Source organism: Cyclopterus lumpus, chromosome 6 (genome assembly GCF_009769545.1).
Source record: "Cyclopterus lumpus isolate fCycLum1 chromosome 6, fCycLum1.pri, whole genome shotgun sequence".
Taxonomy (NCBI): domain Eukaryota; kingdom Metazoa; phylum Chordata; class Actinopteri; order Perciformes; family Cyclopteridae; genus Cyclopterus; species Cyclopterus lumpus.
The window spans coordinates 11,087,802-11,113,177 of record NC_046971.1 but is presented as its reverse complement, the minus strand read 5'-3'; the positions used below and the strand labels follow the sequence as shown (position 1 = coordinate 11,113,177).

Here is a 25,376-nt window from a genome sequence, read left to right as displayed (position 1 = left end):
ATTGAACTGCCAACCCCCTGATTGAAAGACGGACATGCTAACCACTGACCCACATTTAGCCCATTCATTGCTGCTTGTGGCCTCGTTGCACTGTTGATATCCTGTTGCCATATTTCAAAACAACCCATGTTAAACTGTTTCACATTTCATGTGTGCCATAATGTTCTTCAGTTATTATGTTGTGTATGAGTGTAAAAAAAACTGCTGTCTCTGATTAAAAAATAAAACTAATATTTATGACGTAAAATTTCATTTTCATTGCATTTTATAATTCCCAATGAAAAGTCATGTCTAGCAGTCCTACAGAGTCATATGTTGACCTATAATATATTTGACCGCGATACCTGTTCACAAAAACCCAAATTGAAGATAAATAGGTCTATTTTACATTATTCCTAAAAGCAAAAGGATGTCCAGTGGTCACACTTTGCACAGTTTCTTCCTTTTCCTGAAAACCTGTTGAACAGTACTGCCATCTCGTGGCTGATCACGTGCCATAACAATACGTTTTACTTCCGGGTCTTCTATATTCAGTGCTCGCTGTCGACTGTAAACCTATCGTTACGTGTTGTGCATCTTGGTTTCATGATGTATCACCAGCCTGTGCTAAAAAACCAGGCGCACTCTCTTCGGAGAGAGCAGAGAAATTTATCTCCTGATATTTACTTCACAGACTGCAACCTGAGAGGACGGTAAGCATCTTTTTTGCAGCTGCATTGACTCCACGACATGAGATTAAAGGACAGCGGACCAACATGGTTCTGTTTGTTTCTGTGGTCCTTTAAACAGAGGATTGTTTAATATCACGTTCAATCATATCCTACTCGTAAATGCACATTATGCTGCTCAGTGTTTATTTGAATATACAGTATTAGTTTCACAGGTCTGCAACACAGTGCTAATCACTGTAATCGGTCATGTGAGCCGCCGCTTGAAATGTAATGCACCTCTATTCATGGTGTTACGGTACAGAGGCTTGTACGGCACAAAAAGCACGACGAGAGACCCATTTCTCAGCAATAATTTTCTGCAATTTGATTTTTAACTTTCAATTAAAAACAGTACAGTAGTGTAACTGCATATGTTATTATAATATTATTTCATATAATGTCCATATAATAACCTCATCATACATACTGCACATTGTGACTATGGGCTCTCCAAAAACTGTTTTATAATTATTTTGCAGACTGCATGGAGGCTCCTGCCCACTGGAGTCCCTCACCTCCTCCTTGTCTTCAAAACGGATCACATTCACAGAGGCCTTACAGCAGACATTTGCTCCTTATACAGTTGGTGATACCTTTGGACCCACGTAAGTAGAATTGTTATCTTTTTAGCACCCACACATCTTTGTATTCCCCCTGATCTTGGCATTGAACCAAGCTTGGTGCATTGCTGAAGGTGGTGGACTTGCTGGTTTAAAGTGACCCTGACAATCCCAGAGTCCTGGAGAGGAAAAGAGGTTCATCTTCTGTGGGAAAGCGATGGCGAAGCAATGGTTTGGAGAGATGAACAGCCAGTTCAGGTAACGTAGCAGTCAGGCTAGATTAAAGTGCCAAAATCCTATGCAAACAAATGAGTATATTTCATTGTGACATGTGTAGGGCCTGACCAAAGAGGGCGAGAAGACGAGTTACATCCTGTCAGACTGTCTGAGAGACGAGGAGCCACACAGGTCAGTTACTTAAACAGGGGTTCATCCTTGCTTCTGTCACCAAATTTATTACTATAAATTATATAAATATAAACTATTTTCTCATGTTCTTTAGTGTCACCCTTTATGTGGAGATGGCCTGTAATGGGCTTTTTGGAGCTGGTCAAGGTCCATGATTGCATCCCCAGATCAACAGGAAGTTTTCTGTACAGAAGGCTGAGCTGGTGGTATTTAACCGCGATGTACGGGAGCTGCTGACTGATTTTGAGATGCTGATTGACATCGTAAAGGTGAAGTCACACAAAACATTACACGTTGGTTTACTTTAGTTGAAGTTTAATGACACTCACCTTTTTTCTTCCTTCACAGGAACTCGGAGAGGGAGAGCAACGAGGCTACCAGGCACTCTTCACTGTAAATGAGATGGTGAACGTCTGCGACCCCTCTGACCCCAGCTCTTTCTCCAAAGCTCACAGTCTGGCCCACACCTTCTTAAGCCAGCGGAACGGGGACAGCCAGCACACTGCTCATGTGATGGGCCACTGTCACATAGACTCAGGTCTCAGTCTAATGTCTAACATGTGTTCTTTTGTGAATGGAAAACGGTTAAGAAAACCTGGCGTTGTATGCCTGGTCAGATTTGTAATTACATTTACCAATAGTGATTCAATATTTACAGATTTAAATGAGAATTTTGCCAGTGTTCTACTTTTTAATTTTCTAAATCTCGTGTTTAGCCTTTTTTGTTGAAAGAGGAAAACGTTTTTTAGAAAAGCAGTTTTTATACTGTGGTAGCAAAGCGATACTAAAAAACATACTAAACAGGATACTTCTGAAGTAGAAACTAATGTTACACATACAATCTTCCAATATTGTTGCCAAATTGGCTCATATTTCTATATTTCTGTCTCTCCAGCTTGGCTGTGGCCCTACGAAGAGACCATTCGCAAATGTGGCCGAAGCTGGGTGACAGTGATCCGTTTGATGGAGAAGAACTCGGACTTTGTTTTTACGTGCTCTCAGGTATTTCCCCACTAACACAGTTTATTATGAGCCATTACGGTTTTACAAATATGAGTAGTCCTCCTCAGTTTTGACCTTTTCTTTGCTTTTTGTTCAGGCCCAGGCAGTTCCAGTGGGTAAAGAGCTGGTACCCGGGACTCTTCTCCCAGATTCAGCATTACGTTAAGAAAGGCCAATTCATTCCGGTTGGAGGAACATGGGTGGAAATGGTGAACCTGATCTTGCAAATAAATCACATTTCATGTATCTTATGAATTTAACTATATGAAAGGTGCTGCTGCCACTTTGCACTTTTTTTTATGTACATCATATTCTAAGTTAAGATTTACAAATGACATGTTTGCCTGTCAGGATGGCAATCTGCCCTCAGGTGAGTCCATGGTTCGGCAGTTCCTAGAAGGCCAACGCTTCTTTAACCACGAGTTTGGGATCCATTGCAAAGAGGTAGGGATTCCTAAAAAATCATTAAAAACACATTGTGGCCATTTCCCATTTTATCAGATATGCATATTATAATGATCTTTTCTCGTTCTCTTTAGTTCTGGCTTCCCGACACGTTTGGCTACTCTGCCCAGCTTCCTCAGATAATGCAGGGCTCCGCATTTCCAATTTCCTTGACACAGAAGCTCAGCTGGAACCTGTTCAACACCTTTCTGTAAGTTGAACTGGTCCACTGATTTTTAAAATCACAAACATTGGATTGTTAAGTTTTGACTTCTCTTTCCTAAAGCAACAACACATTTTTCTGGGAAGGTCTGGATGGCTCCAGGGTTTTAACCCACTTCCCCACCAGGAAACTCCTATGAAAATGAAGGGCAAGGTCGAAGAAGTGAGTGTTTGGTACACATAACATGGTGAATGTTGATCTGTGACAAGAATATTTACAATCCTCACAACGCTTACATTTCTGCCCACAGCTGATAAAAACAGTAAAGAATAACAAAGACAAAGGAAGAGCGAACCACAGTGCAGTGTTGTTTGGTTTGGCGATGGAGGCGGCGGCCCCACACAGCTGATGCTTGACAGATTGCAGGCGGGTCCAGGACACAGATGGACTTCCCAAGTCAGTTCCTGTCCCACACTTAAAACACTCGTCAGTAACAAAAACCATGACCAAAATGAGGCAGAAATACGTCCCAGAAGTAAATTAGTCATGAGTTTATGTTCTCTTTTCCTGCACTGTGGAGTTTGTCTCCAAGCTTGTTTATTATAATCTGGTACTCTCATGTTTTACTCAGAATAAATAACAAAGGTGTAGCCAATGACGTCATTGGCCACTTCCATGTCTAATTCTTGTGTGTTTCTCAGGGTCCAGACTTCTACTCCAGACAAGCTTTTCTCTCAGCTTCAGGCCGACTCCGCTCTGCTTTGCACTTGGACTGGAGAGCTCTTCCTGGAGCTGCACAACGGCAGCTACACCACACAGGCTCAGGTAGAAGGGCATCTTTTAAAAGATGCTTTGCAAAAATCTACTCTAAAGGAAAAGATATCTGAGCACAAAGATGCTAGAAAAGAACAATATTCATAATAAAACTATAGCCCAATATTAGGATATAGTATAGATTATTTACATGCAAGATTTACTTGGATTGTTACATCTAGCCATTCATACTAAGTCATACTTACTTAAAATATAATAATAGTATTAGTAATAATACTAATAGTCATAATTGCTTAAAATATATAAATATATATTGTTAAATATATTTATATATTATAGTTATTAATATAATTATATAATTATATATATATATATTATATATAATTTGTGTGTGTAAGTAAAGGCAGATACACAAGCATATATGTAAGGGGTAAGCATAATTACACATAACATCTTACAATATAATAGAGACCCACACAATGCCACAAAATAAGCGGGAGGGAAAAGGTTGTACATGTTCAGGAAATATACATCAATAAAACCAATAAAAGGACTATTGGATAATGTGTGTGCTGTTTGATTAAGTGCAGTTATGTTCTCTTCCAGATTAAACGAGGGAACCGGCAGTGTGAGGCGTTGCTTCATGACATTGAGATAGCCAGCAGCTTGGCTCTGTGTCGGAACAGGACTTTTCAGTATCCTGTGGAAAAACTGCAGGAGCTCTGGAGGTCCAGACACACACATTAAAGTTTGATGATTAATACATTAATGGCCTCTGTTGTTGCATTATATGAAAATGGTTTCTTTGAATTTTCCCTTTCAGGCTGCTTCTACTAAATCAATTCCACGACGTGATTCCGGCAGCTGTATAGAGATGGTTGTGGAGGATGCACTCAGATATTATGAAGGTACAGTTGTATGTCCATTAAAACCACAGCCATATTCATGGATTGCTTTCCAAAATAAAAAGAATGCCGTGCTGTGTATCAGATATCCGCCAGGAATGGCGCTGCACTGCTACATGATGCCTTAGGAGCCCTGGGGCTCAAAAGGCAACTCCACTGGTGTGTTCAACTCTCTGCCATGGAGCGCCATGAAGTCATCCAGAGTCCAGCTGGCGCTGATAGACTTGGTATGTTTAAATATTTACAATAATAAAAAAGTACAGCTGCATATTTGATGTTCTGTGGTATCTGTTGTACTGCAGTTCTGGTGAGAGTTCCCAGCCTCGGTTTGTCCCCCGTCGAAGACACACAGCCTGTGGCTGCAGTCTCTGTCACTTCTCAAGTACGTACTAATATAGAGCATTTAATTAATTTAGCTATGTTGTTATTTAATTTGGCTTACTGTGGTGTGTAATGTACAGGCCGACGGCACCATCCTCATGGAGAACGGGATTTTACAGACTGTTGTAAACAAAGATGGCACTTTGGCGTCGCTGTATTTGATCAATGCTAACAGGTACGGTCGGATCACGTGGCCACATTTTCTATGACCAATTACACACTGAATACTTTTTACTGAATTAACATCTGTCTCACCACTTGGTTGGTTTCAGAGAAGCCATTTCTGACAGCTGTCATGGGAACCAGTTTATCATGTTTGATGATGTCCCTCTGTACTGGGATGCTTGGGATGTAATGGACTACCACCTGCAGACAAGGTGTCAGTCATTACTGTTGCATACATCTTTTGCCATCTTGATACACATAGTATTTGCAGGTGACCCTAACTGCAGGATTGACCCCGTAGGAAGCCGTTCTGGAGGTGGTGCAGCCGCCTCGTGTGGTGTCCTCAGGTGGGCTCAGAGGCAGTGTCAGCTTCACACTCAGGATTAGTGATAAGAGCACTATCACACAGGAGATTGTCATGGACGCCATGTGTCCTTACATCAAATTCAACACGGAGGTATAACAATCAAACTTTTATTTCAGACTCAAGTTCCAGATAGTACAAAACATTCCATAACATTTATGAGATCTGGAGAATCACTGATCCAACAGTTGACACATTCTTCAAAACCCAAGAAATACCCAGTGTGTTGCATCCATTAAATTTCAGGTGAAGTGGGCAGAGTCACACAAGTTTCTGAAGGTGGAATTCCCAGTGCGAGTCCACAGCCCCAATGCTACATACGAGATCCAGTTTGGCCATCTGCAGAGACCCACACACAGGAACACTTCATGGGACTGGGCCAGATTTGAGGTACAACACCGGAATAAACTGTATGAGTAGGACGATGTTCAACTTAAGGACAACATATGTCAGCAATGCTGTCATAACACAAATAATGCTGTTGAAATGCTTTGTATTGCCGTTGCTGTTTTTCATCATGGCGTCCTTCTCAGGTTTGGGGTCACAAATGGGCCGATTTGTCGGAGCACAGCTTCGGGGTCGCGCTGCTGAATGATTGCAAATATGGCTATTCAGTCCACAAGAACACGATGACTTTGTCCCTGTGAGGTTTTCCCACTTTACAAGTCAGTTTCACCACATGTAAATAATCCCTGCATCTAACAGCATACGTCTCTGTCACAGACTGAGAGCACCTAAGGCACCAGATGTCAATGCCGACATGGGGACTCATCATTTCACCTATGCAGTCATGCCACACGCGGGTAGGATTGAACTCTTCTCATTAAACCTTAACGCTCTCATCGTGGACTCTGTGACCCATGTTTTGTGTTTAAATATAGGATCTTTCCAAGATGCTTCTGTCATCCAGTGTGCGTACAACCTCAACTTCCCTTTGAGGTCAATCCAGTGCTCTGCCGACACTGAGCCCTGGAGTGCCTTTTCCGTCAACAGTGCAGCGGTCATCCTTGAGACCATTAAACAGGTATCCCATTAAATGCTAAGCTTGACCTGGCTTTACTTAAACCACTCAGCCCACTAATGGCCGTTTACTGTGTTTCCCGTGACAGGCTGAGGACAGGAAAGGATCACTCGTAGTCCGACTGTATGAGTCACATGGGAGCAGCGTGACTGCAACTCTCTGTGCCACCCTTCCAGTCCGGGAAGCCTGGCAGTGAGTATTTATATGTTTCCGGCATCTTTTAATGTTGTATTATCTACTAAGAACTTTTTTTTCGCCTTTCAGTTGTGATTTCCTGGAGAGACAAGACCTCACTCGGCCAGCACACATTACGTCAGAGGGAATCACTCTGAACTTCAGCCCCTTCCAAATTGTGTCACTTCTCCTCATCTTGTAAAAGACACAGCTGGTAACCAAATCTCAGGGTAGTCACAAGTTCTAAATCCTAAAAGTAGAAACTAGTTAAATGCTAGAAGATGTATCACCTGGTGTTGCAGCTTATTCGAAGACTTCAAATGGAGGGCATCAGTTTGAGCTACTCTTGGATGACAATGTGACACATAAAGTAATTACTTTGCATCAAATCAATACAAAGTTTCAGAACTTGTATTAAAAACACGTTTTATTAAAAACAATGTTGCAGTATAAAAACATACATCCCATACAGTGGTGCCTCCTTTTTATTTGTGTGTACTGTTCTGCCTGGTCACTCTCTCACTACGCCTCTGTGGACCTGCAACAAGGACGACTATGAGATACAATGCTGTTGTTTTCTTTCCAGTAGTACCCCAGTAGATTTATTTGATCATTTTGAGAAGTTTATAAGCTCACCTGTCGTTGGCTCTGCACTGCTGTTTTTCTTCCTACGTGCAGTTTCTCCCCTTTCCTGTTGAGGTGTGTTTACTTCTCGTCGTCTCTTGGACACCGTTTCATTTGAGGGTGCATCCTTTTCTTTCTTTGGTGTGTTGGTCACAGTTTCCCGTTTGATCGCGTTCTTCTTCTTTGATGCGTTTACAGAGCGACTCCTAACCGCCTAATGAAATCAAACTTGTGTTAAGAGTTATGTCTGAAGTTCATTACTTTAAGCAAAACGTAAAAGGGATTCGTTACCTTTTTCTTTTCTGTGTAATCGTGGTCGTCTTCTTTCTCTGCTCTCTTTTTGGCCTTGGGTGCTTTTGAATCTATTGGGTGGAAAAACATACGGATCAGTTTATTCATCGAATATTCTCAGATACATTTCAGCGGAAGTTCTCAAGCTATGTAGAGTACCTTTAGGTCTCATGGGGCCTGGATCTCCCTGAAATTAGAACCGTACATATTTGTGTCAGTGACATATCAAATTGTACCGGAGAGTTTAAAATACAGGATTTTCCCATTAACTCACTTTGAACCACATAGTTCTGCCATTGTGGTCCCGTATCGATTGCATTCCATCCACAAAGTAACACTGCAGCCACGCCCTAAAGTCAGAGTAGTCCGCCTTCTGGGGATCGTAGCCCTTCCCACCTAGGAAAACAAAATGCGTTAAAACCTTATTTCACTGGAAATGCAATGTGTTATCTCTGAATGAAATCATTATGAATGCGTGTTTCACTCAAAATGACCCACCTAGGTTCACCACCTCTAGCGGTACTGTGTGACACAGTCGGAGCAGGTCACCCGGCTCTCCTTCCACTTGTTTCTGTTTAGATCCGTCTGAGGTCTTGTGCACAGAACAAAGAAAGAGGCAGGGTTAGAAAATGTAAAGCGGTGATTGTTAAGTGACTAATGATCTGAAAAATGTGAATGTCTGTCTCGACTCTCTCACCTTTGTGTCTATGATCTCATTATTCACAGCCTTCTTGTTTTCAAATACATCTTCTGACTTCAGGCCTTCCAATATGGTCCTGGCGGGCACAAACGGTGGGATGTTCAACCTGAAAAAAGATGAACCAATTCTTTTGTGAAACAGAACACTTGTTTTCAAGTGTGCCTGAATCAGTGTGCTGGATGTAAGAAACCAAGAAACCATATCTGGGAGGTAAACAGACCGTGAGTCTCATGAGAACCGGTTCTGTGTTTTGGTGAACAAAACAAAACATACAATCGGCCTTTTTCTTCAAACCAGAATAACACTTGTGAGAGACAAAAGAAACCTTTTAGTAGTGTTTTTCGTCTGACCTTGTTTCTTGCATCCTTGTAATAAACCAGAACTAAAGCAAAGCTACTCCCTGTTGCCTTCTTGCTGATTGTATGTTTCATTTCTAGTAGACCTATTGTTAGTCAAGGTTTCTCTGTCCCAGGCTTTCTTTCACTTTTTGTTCTTCATAGCCATGAGTTACACCTAGCAAGTTACTACAGATGCAAACTAGCCATTTGAGAACATCCATAGTAATATGTGTTGTCTCCCTGTAAATGAGTAAATACTGTTTACATCATTCTTAGGGATGCACTGATCCAACATTTTCTCAGAATGCTTATTCTGATTACTCAACACAGGTTATCTGTCAATTACAAAATACCAATCCAATGGCAGTGCTTGCTATTCCACAAGTTTCATAGCTGTATATGTCTGAATAAATCTGAAATGTAGCTGCAAGAGGAAACACGACTTTATAATGACCTTGGAAAAAGAGGTTGTATTGTTTTGTATCGGCATGAATAATTTAAACCTTAACACTCTCATCGTGGACTCTGTGACCCATGTTTTGTGTTTTAAATATAGGATCTTTCCAAGATGCTTCTGTCATCCAGTGTGCGTACAACCTCAACTTCCCTTTGAGGTCAATCCAGTGCTCTGCCGACACTGAGCCCTGGAGTGCCTTTTCCGTCAACAAGACATTTTTTATTAAACAAAAATGTCTGGTTCCACCTTCTCAAATGTAAAGATGTGCTGTTTTTTTGTCTTATTTGATTATTGAAACTGAATATGTTGGGGTTTTAAACTGGTTGGGAAAAAAAGTAATTTGAGGCTGACATTTTCATGGGAAATGATTTCAGATTACAGAATTCAAATAATTGTTAGTTACATGCCTATATTTAATATGCCTAAACCGGTATATGTCATGGCTGATTCCCAATCGACTAAATGAGGTCAGTATTGGAGCATTACAAAAACATAACCGTATAATGTGTCAGTTGATAGTTGTGAGGGTTGTTTGAAGTGTATCACCTGAAAAGGATTTCAGCCCTCAGGTAGTTCCCGATACCGTTGAAGTACTTCTGATTGAGCAGAGCTTCACAGATGGGCCTGTCGAAGGCACGGTCAGACAGGTGTGACACTATCTTCTCCCTGCAAAGGTATTAACTGGTCAGCGTGACAGTGATACTTTGATTGAGCAGGTGACTCAAGTTACAGTCTCAGCCTTACTAACCTGAAGCTTTCGTACTCAAACATGATACAAGGCCCTCTGTCAGGCTGCCACGTCCCATTGGGTTGCCAGCTGCCAAACCTGCGGGTATCCACAAAGCTCAGCACTCTGCAGGGCTTCTCTTTGGAGTGAAAACGCAGATGGGCATGTTTGGGCAGCTCATCCTCTGTGGCGAAGCGGAAATAGCCCGACATCCCAAAGCGAAAAACTATCTCCATGGGCTGGTCAGCTTGTCCTGGCTTCACTCTGTTTTTTGAATCATCACTCTTCATGGGCGTCAGCGTAAGTTTCACTTCCTTCCCTCTGGAAGTGGCACTAATGCGATAGGCCTCACAGGTGAAGGGCACATCAGGACTCTTGCTGACCTCAGATTTTGTGACCGGTCCAGTGAACACCACTCCTGCACACATTGCGTTGACGTAAAGGCTGGCCAGGTGGAGCTCTGGTCCCTCTGGCATTTTGTTCACACAAATTGAGCTGTTCTGCAAAGAATAAAGTGGCATCACAAAACATAGCACCAAGAGATGTAGCTACCTGTAATGGACATTATAATTACAAGTGAAGAGACAGCTTTGAAACAGCATTCATAGTCCTTGTTCTTAGGGAAATAAAATGTGCAGGCATAAAGGAACAGTTAACTTAAGCAATAGAAAAGTAAAAATCTAAGTGATTCTAATTGTTTTTTGGTTTTTTTTTTAAAGAGGAGGGGTGTGTGTTAGGTGGACTTGTGACCTCTCTGCACACATCCTACAACCAAACAAACGGAAAACCCATGCACACCACGCCACCTCCACATATCATGCGCGTCCTGGCTGGGTGTATTTTGTCAGTCAGTGTGTTTCTGTTTTGCACCGGTCCTTACGAGGAAACTATAAAAAAGCTAAGTAGGTTATAACAAGTGGGTGTTTTCATTGAGTTACGAGGAACATCAGGGAGCAAAACAACTCACCCCAAAATGGAAATAGACCACGCCGTTGATAAACTCGTTAAAAGACTTAAACTAATCACATAACTGAGGGAGTTTGTCGTGTTTCTCTACTCTCTGCACTGTGCAAACAAAAGCACTGACAAAAACGCTTTCACAACATGTGTTACTAAACACTCTTCTTCTTCTTCGGTTTAATAGCGGGTGGAAACCAGCGTCAAGGGTGCATTACCGCCACCTACTACGTTGGAATATGAACTATCCCCTTTCCCCGAATTGCCAACCATGTTATAACCATGCGTCAACATTTGACACCATAGACTGTTTGAAAATATCGCGTGATCTACATGCTCACGCACGCTCGTTATTTATAATCATCGCACGTGTTACTCATCTCAGTGAATATTTTTCGCTGTTTTTCAACTCATTGAATGAATTTTCAAGCAAATGCAATATAGAAAACACAACATGAGCAAACAGTACAGCCCCAATGCATGCTGGGATATGTAAGCTTTGCAGAAACCGGTAATGATACACATATTACACATTTTATGAGCACAAGAAGGTCAAACACAAATTATAATCATGATTCAAAGCAAAACATGGGAACCAATATACAATTATTTTACAAAAACAGTCCATTCAGAATTCTTGTTCAGTCTGGACACATTTCCACCAATTATTATTACTAACGTGGTAGAAAAATACAACTAAATATCAGTCAATACAAATAAGGAATGAGCCATTCACATGACCTTTGAAATAATAAATTCATCTAAAAAATGGAAAGATGTAAGTATGGCACTTTTAAACAGCATCATTTGTGTCCGACTGTCAATCAGACATCGAGGTCTAACTTCACTGTCCACTCTTCATTGTAGTGCATTCATCCTTGTCTGGGCTTGTTTGAGCTCTGTAGAAACACACAGAGGAAAGAATTCATCACACAATAATTCTGACCAATAAAACATGTTTACAAATGGACGTACTATGAGAAAATAACTTCAATTTGACATGACGCAGAACTAACCTGCAAGCAGGACTCTCAACTTGTCTGCAGAAACGGAAACAACAGTGGTCTCTGTTGAGGCCGACTCTGCTCCGTGTGTCTGCAGTTTAAGCTGAATCATTGGTTCATTCACCTCCCTCAGCTCACTGGAGCTCAGAGTGTAGTCAACGCGCCAGGACACCGCCTCCAGTCGGCCCACTGAAATTCATTACAGGGCAGAATTGATGCCATCTCTCAGTCAGCAACTTCACAGAGAACAGCTCTCATCATCAGTTATTTTGGTCTTCCTCTTTTGACAAGGACAAGGCGGACAGAATGACTTACATCTCAGACTCGTCTCTCTTAGTTTGCCTTGCAGCGCGGAGTGCTTGTCTTCGTATGATTTGCAGAGCCCAGTTGTGTGTTCTGAAATAGTGAGTTTGTGTAAAATTATTAGTAAGGTCAAGATTTATTTTAAGTGCATAAACACATTAAAGACTTTTTACACATTATTAGCATAGATACTGTGCCGACACTTAATACAGAAGCAACCGATCCATTAAAGCAAATATTAACAGCCTCAAAGTAGTTAAAAAGTAATTAATATCTATTAAATAAAGTGGATCACAACATTTGAAAAAGACCATCTCAAGCTGCCGGAGAGTTCATTGTGACAGTGTTATATTATCAATGTGCAAAACACCCCCCACCCCTCCAACTAGCATTGCTACTGTGTATTGTGCACAAATGTGTCACCGTGGAGTGCCAGCTGACTGCAGTGTTTTCTCATATTTAGTTATACAATACCCAATTATGCAAAGCAACGAAATGCTCCAATAACGACATGATATGTACCTGCATGCACATCATAAAAATATATAACTCTGTATTCAGGATTCCTTGGTTGTTTAGGAGCCCTGGATATCTCCCCAAAGGGCTCCACTTAATGCAGACATTACCCCTGAAATAAAACAACCCCTAAACAACTAGTCCATCCTTACACTTGGCACTAGTAAAGTATGGAAAGTGGTCTGTCCATGTATGACAACAGATTCAAAGACATAATCATAATTGTTATACCAAACATGGCGAACCACAGTGGACTTACCTTTAGGCAGACCGAGCTGCTGCAGCTCACTGGACAGGGACTCGCTATCAACATCATGCTTCGCTGCACTGGAGAAAATGAAGCTGAGCACTGCCACACTCGCTTTGATATCTCCGCTCTCTGCAAAAGGGATTGATGTCATGATTGAACATTTAATAGCAAAACATGCAGTGCAAGTATGACAGTTTCATAGGCGTATGTTAAGTTTATGAGTTATATTTAAATGCAGTACCAGCAGTAGTATAATTATAATTAAGTATATTAACTCAAGTACTCTGCTAGGGAATATTTTTTGCAGTACTGGTACATTACTAGAGTTATTAACGCTCTACTTTTACGTTCTACTAAATAGTCTGCAAATTAAGGTTTTACACACAAAACATATGATGGATTTATAAAACATGATGCATTGTTGTAGATTCAACTACCAACGCAGTACTTGAAGTCAGTTTACTTCAAGCACATTTTCTAGAAATACTTCAGTACTTTTAGTTAAGACATAATTGTAATGTAGGCCCTTTATTTATAATGGAGTATTTATACACTGTAGTGCTGCTACTTTAACCCTCAATTTGTAAAAGATCTGCAGTATGAGGGAGACTTACCGAACTTTGCATCGGCAGTAAGCTTTGTAACCTTATCGTACTAAAAAAAGAAGATAGCTCATATCAGTGAGGGAATTGTGAATATGACGTGAGGTAAAAGATTATGTGGAATAATGTTAAAATTCTTACATCAATGCCATCCCCGAGCAAATCCTTCAGCACTTGAGCACAGAGTAGTTTCATTTTGACACTTGACTGTTATGTTAGAGGCAAAAGGCAAAAAACACAATTATCAGTATTAAAAGTACCATAAACTGACTCTGAAAATCTCAACATTGACTCTTAAAAGTACTCACAATCTTGGCCAATGTGCTTATTTCGGCCAGAACCCAGTCTGGGCAGTCCAAATCTCCACAGAAACGAAACCGCTAGAAACAGACATCACATACACATTGTTTACTGAGCTGTCATTAAAGCCAGCCGTTAAACACTGAAACGACGGCATGCACATTGACGTTAGACGTCCATCATTGGAAGTCACTAACTAGCTTAGCATGCTAACATCAGGTACCAACTAAAAGTCGGGTCTAAACATCGATAGTGTTGAAGAACAATTAACGTTACTTCATGCATAAATTGTGCAAATAAAATGTATTGTAAACACGGTTTCTAAATAAGAAAACTAGAGTTAAACAACACAATTAATGATTGTTTACCATGGCTGTCAGTCGCAAGTCAGCTGAGCAGCGTTACCCGGAACTGAACCGGAAGTACTTTCTGCTTCCTCACATCTGATTGGACATTGGACGAAAGTGGGCTTCCCTTCAGACACAGATGATGGTCCTGATCTTGCAACTCATGTTCATTACAAATACCAATTGTATTATACCATATCACTTGTGGATTGTGCCTGCATTGTTCAGCTCCCAGATACAGTTTAAAAAAGTTGGCGTATTCAAGTTTTTAGGAATTTGTTGAAAGACAAACCTGAGCAAGTTATATTTAAACATTCTGGACAGGTAATGTTTTAGAAGATTCTTTCCACCGTGGAAAGAGACCCATGCAGGAGTTTATATGGACTGAGAACGAAAGAGCACCCGGGACTCCTTGCTGATGTTTATATATTGAGAGGAAAAATGGGGACGGAATGGTGGAAAAGTGGAATATATCAGCCAGTGTGGTATGTTTCAGGTCAGGTGAGTTAGTAGATCCAGTAAACAAGGAGAGCCTCCCTGCCAGAATTTGACGGGCTTTCATTTTTAAATGAAACATCAGAATGTCCTGATTGTCTCTGAGGGACATCCTGAGATGGTCTACTATGCATCAGAAGTGGAATGAGTTCATAACTATGGGTCAGTCTTTTTTAAATATTATCTAAAGTTAGACATAAATTGCATCATGAACTTATTTGACGTCAGCTCAGGAAGGAGATTTTGACGGGCTCTCAACTTGAAATGAAACATCAGAATGTCCTGATTGTCTCCGAGGGACATCCTGAGATGGTCTACTATGCATTAGAAGTAGAATGATTTCATAACTATGGGTCAGTCTTTTTTAAATATTATCTAAAGTTAGACATAAATTGCCTTGTGAACTGATTTGAAGTCAGCTCAGAAAGGATATTTTGACAGGCTCTCATTTTAAAATGAAACATCAGAATGTCCTGATTGTCTCTGATGGGCATCCTGAGATGGTCTACTATGCATCAGAAGTGGAATTAGTTCATAACTATCGGTCAGTCTTTTTTAAATAGTATCTAAAGTTAGACATAAATTGCATCATGAACTCATTTGAAGTCAGCTCAGAAAGGAGATTTTGACAGGCTCTCATCTTGAAATTAAACATCAGAATGTCTTGATTGTCTCTGAGGGACATCCTGAGATGGTCTACTATGCATCCGATGTGGAATGAGTTCATAACTATGGGCCATTCCTTTTTAAATATTATCTAAAGTTAGCCATAAATGGTCTCGTGAACTGAATTGAAGTAAGCTCAGGAAGGAGATTTTGACGGGCTCTCAACTTGAAATGAAACATCAGAATGTCTTGATTGTCTCTGAGGGACATCCTGAGATGGTCTACTATGCATCAGAAGTGGAATGAGGTCATAACTATGGGTCATTAGTTTTTAACTATGCACCATTTTCTTCTAAATCTAGTCTGAAATTAGAGACACGTTTGCTCATGAATGTGATTTTCTATCTTTTATTTTGAAATTCAAAATAAAAATGTCCCAATATTGGAAGAGTTACCTTCCTATTCTATTCTATTCATCATTCATAAAATTCATGATTAGTTTAATCTATTACTGTATCTGTATTTAAAGGCGTATTTCATCATATCACGTTCACCGGAAGTGTGGTATTATTTTGAAGTCAATTTGTACAGCTCGTACCGTAATGCCTAGTATATACGTGTCGTGAAAAAAACCGTGCGGGCTGACTTGACTGTGTTTTTCGAAGTGGAGGCCGGCTTGACCGCAGTGTTTCACTGACCCCGCCCACCACCATGTCACACAGGGTGCTCAGCTTCGGGATTGTGCTCTTGGCCATCGGGGAGCGCGCAGAGCAGAGAGGATACATCAGAGGTTATTAGCTTCAACTCCTCGCTGGCCGAGAAGGCACCTGTCTGCTCTTTTTCCAGGTCGTCAGTGCGCCAACAGACTGAGGGATTGAGGACGGTTCATACAGAAATAAGTGTGTTCGCCGTATAATGCGCAAAATGTTGGGATTTGTTTTCATTTGGTTTGCCGGGGATCTTCAACTCGTCCTAAATACACCGACTCTTGGATCTAAAAATAATCCCAGACTTTTGAGAAAAGGTATAACGTTCACTTGCCACTTTTTCATACGACTGCAATGTTACAGATGTATTCAGAAAAAATCATTGTCTCAAATCAGTGTAGATGGTTAGAAGAGTCAGATACAGAGTTAATCCTCAAATCCTTCTTAAACCCACTAAGAGTAAGATTTAGTTCAATTTAGATCACCCAACTTTACTCTCCAAAGGGAATATAACCAGATCAGAGGAGAGTAGGTACAACGTTTGATGTCAGTGCACAATGATATAGTCATTTATATGAGTCTGAACCTTCACATCCCTCCATGTCATAGTCTATAAGTAAGATATGATAATGTGATGCATTACTCCCTCAGATGTAAACAGTGGTGGATTTGAATACCAAGTCTGCCAGAATCACAGCGTGTTCTTCTGTGACTCTGAGCAGATATATGTCGGAGGGACAGATTTTGTGCTGAAACTTGATGTGGATGACTATCATGTTATAGAGGTGGGTGTTTCTGAACTTACATTTTTAAATGGATCTTTGTCTTTTGTTTATTTAATCACCTGCAGTACATTTACTTCCTGTATACTCTTTTAATATAATATGTATCTGCTCCCAGCTTGGTCTTGGTGTGTGTGGTTAATGACGGTGAAGTTGGTGCGTGATGCAGCAGCTGAGGACATAATTAAACGCTTTAGCAGATGGTTGTCACACACCCATTGTTACAGGAGTCTGTCTGGCAGCGCCCACTGACAGATGTGGCCTTTCAAAGCCAGCTCTAACATGCAGCTTTAAGTCAGAAGGAGCTGCTGATGGATGACACAAACAGACGCTGATGACTTATAAAAGTTTATGTTATAATCCAGAAAAGTCAGATAACAAGTCTGTTAATTATTCAGTAAGAATTAATTAATAATGGGCTGATGGTTGTTGAATGTCTTCCAGAAAACTAAAGCAGAAGTGATTTGTTTCTGACCATGAGACAGATACAGTATAGCTTCATTTTACGCTAACGTATCTTTGCCAGAAGCAGCCGAAGCTACTGAGGAAGTAAACATTAGTTTGATTGATTTTTGCTATACATAAAGAAAAACGAACATGTGTTTCAGATTTTTTAGTTTTTTTACCCATCATCCAGCAATTTAAAACATGTCATCTCCCCAAATATTTGTGCAACTTTCATGCTTTAACAATAAGTACACGATACAGGGATGTTGGAAATGCCATTTTTCTCTTCATAATGTCTCATTCAAAACAATCCTCAAGTGAAAACGTTGGGAATTTGTCCATCAATGTCTCCCTGACAGAAATTTCCTTTGAAAATCCCGGAGGAACAACAGTGCCAAGAGGTCAGTAAATAGAGATTTATGTGGTCAGAAATGGCTGCTCAACAAATTATCAAAATAATAGATTAGTTGTTTTTTTAAAAGCATAAATAATTGTAATGACTTGGTAATAATATCTTCTGTTTCTGTAGGGCCGATGTGAAAATGTCATCACTGTGATCGAGCAGTTTCAGGACAGCCTGTTTGTCTGCGGAACAAATGGACACAAACCGCAGTGTTGGAAGCTTGTGAGTGTTTGCATGAATCACTCAATATGTTCCAGGTAATGTCACTTCTGTCTGACGTACTGCAGTTATTGTGTCTGGCTAACTTTACTGGCAACCGCAGGGCCAAGCTGATTGAAGCATGGAGCTTTTTTTGTGTCACAGTGAAGGTTCTCATTCAACTTTAATCAGCACCCTGTCTGTGATTTCAGTCGGGTGTTGGGTGGCTGGTGTTTAAATATATTACACCATCACAACTATGATAATATTCTGTGGTTCTACAGTTTTCTTCAGTGAACAACCAGTCTCATAAAATAGAGGAGAGTTATGAGGGGACAGGCATCTCTCCATTTGTTTACACACACAACTCGGTCTCCCTCACAGCAGGTATGTTGAATACAGCAACTGTATAGTAGCTCATGTTTTATAGGGTTTCAAAATGTGACTGAGGGCTGCAGACTTATGTAACCGCATCAAGTCATGCGATAGCCGAGTCACATAAATATACTCAATAATTCAACACGTTTGCTCGTTTCCACATGATGTCTCTCTGCCATCTTTAGAGGGGGATCTATATTCGGCGGCGCCTTTGGATACTGATGGAGGTTCATTACAATTCAGAAGGAAAGCTGGCAATAGAACTAATGTCTGGATGTATGACAGCTGGGTCTCAGGTGGGTTAATGACTGAAGTGTATTCCCAATGTAGGATGAATATAAAAAGATCCCACACTCAGGGAAAATCAACCATAATTAATATTACTTCATAATGCACCTGAATAGTATCAGTTTGTCCTGAGAGTGTTCAGTCTGTAACTCACACTGTTCTTTGCATTCTTCAGTGCCCTTTCATTATCACTTGTTTTGGTCCCACATGCCAAGCTTTGTCATATTATCTGCTGGCACGGCACGTTAGGCCTACTGTAAACAGTGAAGCAGTTTGTTAAACATGTCCTCCTCTCACAGAGCCCACGTTCATCTCTGTTTCCTGGGTGAAGCGGAGGGAAGACCCCGACAACGAGAAGATCTACATCTTTTTCCGTGAAAAGAACTCCGATCAGAATCCGGAGGCTGACCCCTGGATATCGAGGGTTGCCAGAGTGTGTAAGGTATGCTGGACAATGAAGTGGACAACGCTTACGTCAGTGAAGCTCTCGTCTCTCACTAGACCGCTACAGAAAATTCCCCAAATTCTCTTCATTCCTATCTATGCTAGTATTTATACTCAAAACAAGACTCAGTATTGATTGCATCAATATTACGTATCAGGTTCAGCTTTGGTCTGGTAGGATAAAAGCACAAGCATACCTTTTGGTGGGCGCTTATCGGGGCATTGATGCTCAGAATATGAAATATTGATGAAGCCGTGTAATATGATCGAAAGCACCAGAAGACCTACTTAATGGAGCTTGAGGTCATTTTGTTGATCGTTGTTCCCAAGGTTGAGGATAAACTTTGACTTTACACGTGAATGGAAAAGGTTATTCCCATGCTGTGTTGTAATGTAGTGCAGACAGACAGTGAATTATTGTACACTTCAGCAGAGTTTAATGTCATTGTTCTAGTGTTGGCTGTGTCTCCAACAGTAACCCGTCCTGAATTTGCCAAATAAAGCACCCGTCATATCAGTGTTGTTTGATGTTGAACAATAGTTACGGTCAGCCACTATTTACAGTAGTGTTATGAGGAGAGTATGACCTACTGATATGCTGATATTGAAAGCTCAGGTCTCGTGGTTACCTGGTAGGAATTAAGTATTTACTTGCACTTTGCTAAAAAAGCAAAGGAAGATGACAGAGTGATATCCTGCGGTACGTGAATACGATGCCGGTCTTTGACGAAGGCATACACATGATTAATTCATTAGTGCACGATCTGCACCGCAGTGCTCTCATTTCCACTACCCGCACAAACGTATCAGGCTTCTTCTATTTCAATGAACTAACGTGAACTAAAAGTAGACTCTTTTCAACACCCTTGTTATTTGACATTTGTGCAAAACAAGACTTGCCCTAACTGTGGTTAGGTGTTTCATTCCAGGTATCATAGTCCAAGTAAAGACAGTCCTATCAAATAACGATTAGTTAATGAATTTTAGTCTGTAAGAAAAGTGAACGAGCGTCTTCCTGGTGTCATTGATTGGTGTCATTTTGCAGGTAGATGAAGGTGGATCAAAACGATTCTTCCAGAACATGTGGACATCTTTCCTCAAGGCCCGGCTTGTCTGTGGGTTTCCGGAAGAGTCGCTCTATTTCAACCGTCTCCAAGACATTTATGTGATGCATGCTGAGGACTGGAAAGACACCCGGGTTTATGCTCTTTTCACGCTTTTCACAAGCAGCTGGTGAGACACTTCCCCTTCCTTCATTATCAGCAACTAAGCAACAACACAAGCAACATGCTGACAGGGCAACACAAAATAGTTCTCACAACAAAACTCATCCTGGCCTATCTGTCTCTCTCTCTCTGTCGCTCTGTCTAGTTATCACAAAAATCCAAATCTGCTCCATAAGTAACCTGATTCACTATTTCTACCGACTTATGCAAGGGTCTATTCATCGTGATTAGTCACATAAGATGAGTGCTCAGTTTAGTCTCACATTAGAGGCAATTTAGTATTGCACTTCTTAAAGTAGGGTGACTCAGAAAAGATATATACAGATATTTTAAAAGGATGGTCAAAATAAATTGATGGAGGCTTGAATAGAGGTTTGAATGGATTTTAATAAAATAAAAAAACACTGATATACAGATAACAACTTTATTTGTTATCCTAACTTCAGCTATCTCATTACTCTTCCAGGAACTCCACAGCAGTGTGCATCTATTCAATAGGAATGATTGAGGAATTATTTGAGAACTCGACTTTCAAGGGCTACAACAAAGACGTCCCAAAACCAAGGCCAGGAACGGTAACTTGTGTTGCTATGTTGCTGTGCAGAGACTGAATGGTTCCTCTCAGGGTTTTATTTGTGTTTCTAACCCTCTTATGCATTTTGGTGTATAGGCCTATCAGATGTTCCAGAGTAAGACACAAACATGTTACATAAGTGGGTGGAAACATGGAAAATGTGTGTCTGTAATATTTATATCCATCAAATGTGGTTCAGTGTTTCCATTCGTAGATTCAGATTGCCATTTTTTACATGAAGTATTTTTGAGTTCAACCCTGTTGAGGAACTAAAGAGGCCCCACCAACATGGATACATTTCAGAATTTCCTCTCGTTGTAGTAAACAGTTTACTCACCCAGTGAGTAATGGTTCCTTAAAGGAGGTTGACTTCTAGCCATGTCTGTGCCTTCCATCTGTTAAGTTTAAGAAATGTTTGTCTTATTTGATTTTATACAATTTTGGATGCCTTCTGTTTTGTATACCTGAAGAGTTGCTTAACCCGAGTGTCCTACAAACATTCAGTTTATGTTCCCTCTTCTGACAGTATACAAACTACTTATAAATGGAAAGAAACTACAACTTTGTGTCCACATATTTTTCAGTGTGTAAAAAACAGCAGGACCCTGCCACTGGCCACTGTCAATATGGTCAAGGATTACCCAGAAATGACTGACTGGGTTCACTCCATGCATTATAGAGCTCCATTTTATATAAGCAGCAACAACTACACCAAGCTAGTTGTGGACCGCGTCCAGGCAGCAGACCAGCACATGTATAACGTTCTGCTTCTGGCTACTGGTATGTTCTGGTTGGGAGGAAATACTATGTTCCTTCCGTACTTTGTTGAGCTGTTTATGCCTTGTGTGTTTCCCTGTTTATCTGTAATCTCTGTGAGGAACAATGGGCCAAAAATACAGTATCACCCCCAAAATAACAACATTACAAAACGTTTGTGTGCTGTTCCAACAGATTCTGGGACAATCCATAAAGTGTTGGAGTCGAGGTCAAAACCTTTCATCATCTCTGAAACACAACTCTCCAGCCGTTCAACCATCAAATCAATGAAGCTTGTATCCACAAAGGTATTTTAAATGGCATACCTTGTGCAGCAAGGTGTTGGCAGTTGTGTTTGTGTCAACCAATAGGTGAAATTATATTTCTCACAATTATATATTTGTATGCTATAATTATTTGTGTGTCTCCCTGTGCACAGAAAAAGTTAGTGGTTGGCTTTCCAGAGAAAGTTTCGATCATGGACCTCCAGAGGTGTCATGAGTACAACAAGTCCTGTGCAGATTGTGTCCTGGCCCGGGACCCGTACTGTGCCTGGGCAACATTGGGATGCACTCCAACTTTCCTGTAAGTGTGGACAGCATTCATACCAACAACTAACACGTCAACAAAACTGAAATAGCTGCTCTCTGCGTGTTTATCTGAATATGAACTTTCTGCCAAGAAGGAATGAATGTTGATGCAAAGATGAGGGGGGAAAATAATATGTTTTCAACATAAAAAATCATCAGGGCAACGTTAAAAGTCACTGATCTCTCATCTATCATCTATGTTTTGTTTTTGCTTTCAGTGGCGGCATTCAAAATATCATTGATGGGAACACAAGTCAATGTCCATCAGTAGAAGGTAACTAACGATGTGACTGTTGTTTATACAAACCTGCTGTGGACTCAAAAACTTTTGTCATATCTGTATTTTATTTATTTTTTATTCTTGTAGAAGAAAAACTCGTAAACCGGACCAAACGGGAGACAGCTTCACCATCACCAGAGGATTTGTGGACAGTCCACTCGGTCCCCCCGACTGTCCCTTTCTATCTGTCATGCCCTATAGACTCCTACCATGCTGTCTACACCTGGGAGCATGAAGACCAGAGCAGCCCTTGTCTCCAAATGCAGTCTAACTGCCTGCACCTCATCCCGGCCATGGCACACGAGAACTATGGCGGCTACGAGTGTGTTTCCAAAGAGAAAGACTACAGAAAAGTGGTGAAATCGTATCATCTTACAGAGCAAATTATTCAAGATACAAATGAAAACACTGAGAGGATGAATTATGCATCAGCTGCCATGCCACAGAAGGCATGGATCACCCTTGGACTTGCTGTGTTGGGGATTTTCAGTTAGGATTTGCAAAAATGACTATTTAAACTTCACACTCCCTTGCTTTTGATAATCGTTTGAGTTGGTCCAGTAGTCGTGTATGAAAATGTGGCATAAACATCCTCAGGCCCTTTGTCCTAGTCATTACTCTCAGGCCAGGACACAGGCAGCATTAGAGGAAATCCACCAAAGCTGGCAACAAATAGCAGATATACAAACCGTTTTCGTGCAAGCGGACATGTAGTTAGGTCTCAAGTCTACAGGAACATGCTGTAGCCACGTTTATTTTCCAAAGAGAAGCCAGAACCGTGTCAGGTTGTGTGATGGAGGGAGAACGCAGCACAACCGGTCAGCAGCAGACAGAGCACAGCTCGAATGACCTGAGGGGCCCTCAATGTGCCTCATCATGTTCGTTTGGATCAGCTGATGATCAGTCTATTACCTCGACATCCTTCATGAACTACTGCTATGTTTCATTGACTGAGTACTTTGTTCATTTTCTTTTGTCTAAGACAAGGAAAAAAGGGAAGCTGTAAAAAGTAATCTGAAGGAATTCCTTTTAAAAAGAGTTTTGTCCAAACTAAAGCACACCTTTAAGGAGTAGTGATCATGAGAGCCTCATACAGCCTGTGCACAGTGTGTGCACGTTGAGGAAAGCTCTTTGATCTATTTGAGGGCAAAACGTTTCTTTTAAGTTCCTGTATGAATTCCCTCTGCTGCGGAAGGGTGGAGTCTCCGGGGACCCTCTCTGAATTTCCCTGTTTTGTTCAGCGAGTGAACAAAACATGTTTTTCAGCCGAGCAGACAAGGCCTGCCTTATAAAGAAAGTGGTACCGTGTTACATTTACTAATGCATTTTTGGTATGCATTTTTTTGATTTTGCATCGACGTCCAAAATTACATCAATATTAGTTGCAGTGTGAGCAATGAACATATTAGTCCCACAGGCCACTTGACCTAGAACAGATTTGAGAAGGTTGAAGATGATTTTGTCTCTACAGAGTGTGCACATATCTTATTATTTATTGTTTTGGTGTTTTGGTACAATCTTTTGTCCTTCACACTGGAGTGTTTTATACGTGCAAGCAATATGTGTCCTTATAATTTCAGAAATAGTATATTTTTGCATAATATTAGTTTGAAAGGGCTACCTGAAGAATGTAAGTGATTATTATTAATTTCCTGCTCATTGAAATAATAAAAGGGTGTTCACAAGGAGTTGTATAGCCATCGCTCTCTTAGATCCACTCATAAGTGGTTTTAAGAGAATGGTTTATACGTCATGCCATCATCAGACTTGACACACAATAAACCACTTGCAGCCTGATCAGAGTAACAACAACCAAGGATCTTCAGCTTAAGCTTATTCCTGGACCCACAATCTCAGCGAATGGTCTCAGCCCTGCTAATGACATCAATCGTGCGAGTACATCTTGTTTAGGAAAATAAATCACAATTACACTTCATCTCTCCGAAATCCTGCATTCTTGTCAGACTTTCTTTCAGATTAGGTAATTGTAGTTTAAAAGCTTCAGTAGAATTATCCTGCTGTTTATATTTCTGTCATCTCAGATCTAGAATGAATCCCGAAGCACCATTTATATAGCACAGTCAAATCTGATTTCCATTATCAGACATCGAATACCTCTAAACTCTGCCACACCTGCCACATAAATAAACAGATGTGATTTTTCTGTTAGCCTACTGAGGCAAGAACAGAAAGGAGGGAGCACACTCATCTAGGCGTGTTAGTGTTCTTGTTTGTGACCACACCCTGCTGTTACTATGTCGGGTGGTTGTCCTATATTTATTTTAACACTAAAATTACTTTACATGGAACATTTGAAGTAAGAATAAAATGTGTGGGATTAGGCTTCACCAGTACCACAAAGAGGTTGCAACACATGGTTTGACAGTTGAGAAAGAGACCGTTGTTTTGATCTTAGTGGTGTAGGACACAACACAGACGACCCACCTACATGCGTCTTGCTGTCAGGTCACTTTAATGAAGATCAGGGAGTATCTGTTTTAAGCCAGAGTTTACTCAACATCTGACCCAATGTGCCGCCTATGGTTATGTGTCTGTTAGTGTTTATCTGACCTGTAAGTGTTTATAACCTGTATGTGTCTATCTGACCTGTAGGCTGCAGAAAAACGTACTTATAGTTTAGGTGAAGCTGTAAAACGTGTTTTCATGCATCTGTGCTCTCCATCATTTGTCTGTGGTGTCTATGAGTCATTGTTT

At 40.7% G+C, this 25,376-nt stretch overlaps 4 protein-coding genes across 12 annotated transcripts; 2 read left to right on the top strand and 2 right to left on the bottom strand.

Moving 5' to 3' along the window:
- The first annotated feature begins 537 nt into the window (after nucleotides 1-537).
- On the top strand, nucleotides 538-7,538 carry man2c1 (mannosidase, alpha, class 2C, member 1). The gene is given in 33 exon segments (XM_034534226.1): nucleotides 538-692; nucleotides 1,190-1,315; nucleotides 1,405-1,528; nucleotides 1,608-1,678; nucleotides 1,773-1,947; nucleotides 2,027-2,216; nucleotides 2,574-2,681; nucleotides 2,780-2,889; nucleotides 3,032-3,124; nucleotides 3,220-3,335; nucleotides 3,411-3,465; nucleotides 3,467-3,487; nucleotides 3,489-3,509; nucleotides 3,598-3,658; nucleotides 3,661-3,710; nucleotides 3,712-3,743; nucleotides 3,989-4,112; nucleotides 4,668-4,789; nucleotides 4,885-4,919; nucleotides 4,922-4,969; nucleotides 5,032-5,102; nucleotides 5,104-5,146; nucleotides 5,149-5,193; nucleotides 5,269-5,348; nucleotides 5,428-5,522; nucleotides 5,620-5,726; nucleotides 5,818-5,969; nucleotides 6,123-6,266; nucleotides 6,410-6,519; nucleotides 6,600-6,679; nucleotides 6,758-6,900; nucleotides 6,986-7,089; nucleotides 7,162-7,538. Coding segments are annotated over 33 exon segments (3,075 nt in total). The 5' UTR covers nucleotides 538-585; the 3' UTR covers nucleotides 7,274-7,538.
- Nucleotides 7,484-14,570, bottom strand: neil1 (nei-like DNA glycosylase 1). Of its 5 annotated transcripts, none has more exons than XM_034534223.1 (16): nucleotides 14,509-14,570; nucleotides 14,149-14,220; nucleotides 13,982-14,047; nucleotides 13,853-13,892; nucleotides 13,248-13,367; nucleotides 12,485-12,565; nucleotides 12,182-12,358; nucleotides 10,230-12,064; nucleotides 10,028-10,147; nucleotides 8,684-8,792; nucleotides 8,485-8,578; nucleotides 8,261-8,382; nucleotides 8,146-8,173; nucleotides 7,987-8,057; nucleotides 7,708-7,909; nucleotides 7,484-7,609 (listed from the first exon to the last, which is right to left on the bottom strand). In XM_034534223.1, the coding sequence occupies exons 8-16, from the start codon at nucleotides 10,727-10,729 to the stop codon at nucleotides 7,557-7,559; spliced, it is 1,299 nt and encodes a 432-aa protein (XP_034390114.1). In that variant the 5' UTR covers nucleotides 10,730-12,064; nucleotides 12,182-12,358; nucleotides 12,485-12,565; nucleotides 13,248-13,367; nucleotides 13,853-13,892; nucleotides 13,982-14,047; nucleotides 14,149-14,220; nucleotides 14,509-14,570; the 3' UTR covers nucleotides 7,484-7,556. The 5 variants fall into 5 exon arrangements, with proteins under 5 accessions (XP_034390114.1, XP_034390110.1, XP_034390111.1 ...); XM_034534219.1 differs by having other exon boundaries at nucleotides 7,484-7,624; nucleotides 14,509-14,558; XM_034534220.1 differs by lacking the exons at nucleotides 12,182-12,358; nucleotides 12,485-12,565; nucleotides 13,248-13,367; ... (2 more) ...; nucleotides 14,149-14,220; nucleotides 14,509-14,570 and having other exon boundaries at nucleotides 7,484-7,624; nucleotides 10,230-10,708; nucleotides 11,176-11,554.
- commd4 (COMM domain containing 4) lies at nucleotides 11,678-14,570 on the bottom strand. The gene is made up of 8 exons (XM_034534225.1): nucleotides 14,509-14,570; nucleotides 14,149-14,220; nucleotides 13,982-14,047; nucleotides 13,853-13,892; nucleotides 13,248-13,367; nucleotides 12,485-12,565; nucleotides 12,182-12,358; nucleotides 11,678-12,064 (listed from the first exon to the last, which is right to left on the bottom strand). The coding sequence occupies exons 1-8, from the start codon at nucleotides 14,509-14,511 to the stop codon at nucleotides 12,024-12,026; spliced, it is 600 nt and encodes a 199-aa protein (XP_034390116.1). The 5' UTR covers nucleotides 14,512-14,570; the 3' UTR covers nucleotides 11,678-12,023.
- Nucleotides 14,571-14,628: 58 nt separating this feature from the next.
- sema7a (semaphorin 7A) lies at nucleotides 14,629-24,597 on the top strand. Of its 5 annotated transcripts, none has more exons than XM_034534215.1 (14): nucleotides 14,629-14,988; nucleotides 17,018-17,080; nucleotides 17,884-17,925; nucleotides 18,054-18,149; nucleotides 18,410-18,512; nucleotides 18,689-18,799; nucleotides 19,091-19,233; nucleotides 20,281-20,468; nucleotides 20,928-21,036; nucleotides 21,620-21,815; nucleotides 21,987-22,099; nucleotides 22,231-22,376; nucleotides 22,600-22,655; nucleotides 22,749-24,597. In XM_034534215.1, the coding sequence occupies exons 1-14, from the start codon at nucleotides 14,929-14,931 to the stop codon at nucleotides 23,153-23,155; spliced, it is 1,833 nt and encodes a 610-aa protein (XP_034390106.1). In that variant the 5' UTR covers nucleotides 14,629-14,928; the 3' UTR covers nucleotides 23,156-24,597. The 5 variants fall into 5 exon arrangements, with proteins under 5 accessions (XP_034390106.1, XP_034390105.1, XP_034390107.1 ...); XM_034534214.1 differs by lacking the exon at nucleotides 14,629-14,988 and adding an exon at nucleotides 16,066-16,612 and having other exon boundaries at nucleotides 16,947-17,080; XM_034534217.1 differs by lacking the exon at nucleotides 14,629-14,988 and adding an exon at nucleotides 16,508-16,612 and having other exon boundaries at nucleotides 18,054-18,184.
- The last annotated feature ends 779 nt before the right edge of the window (nucleotides 24,598-25,376 follow it).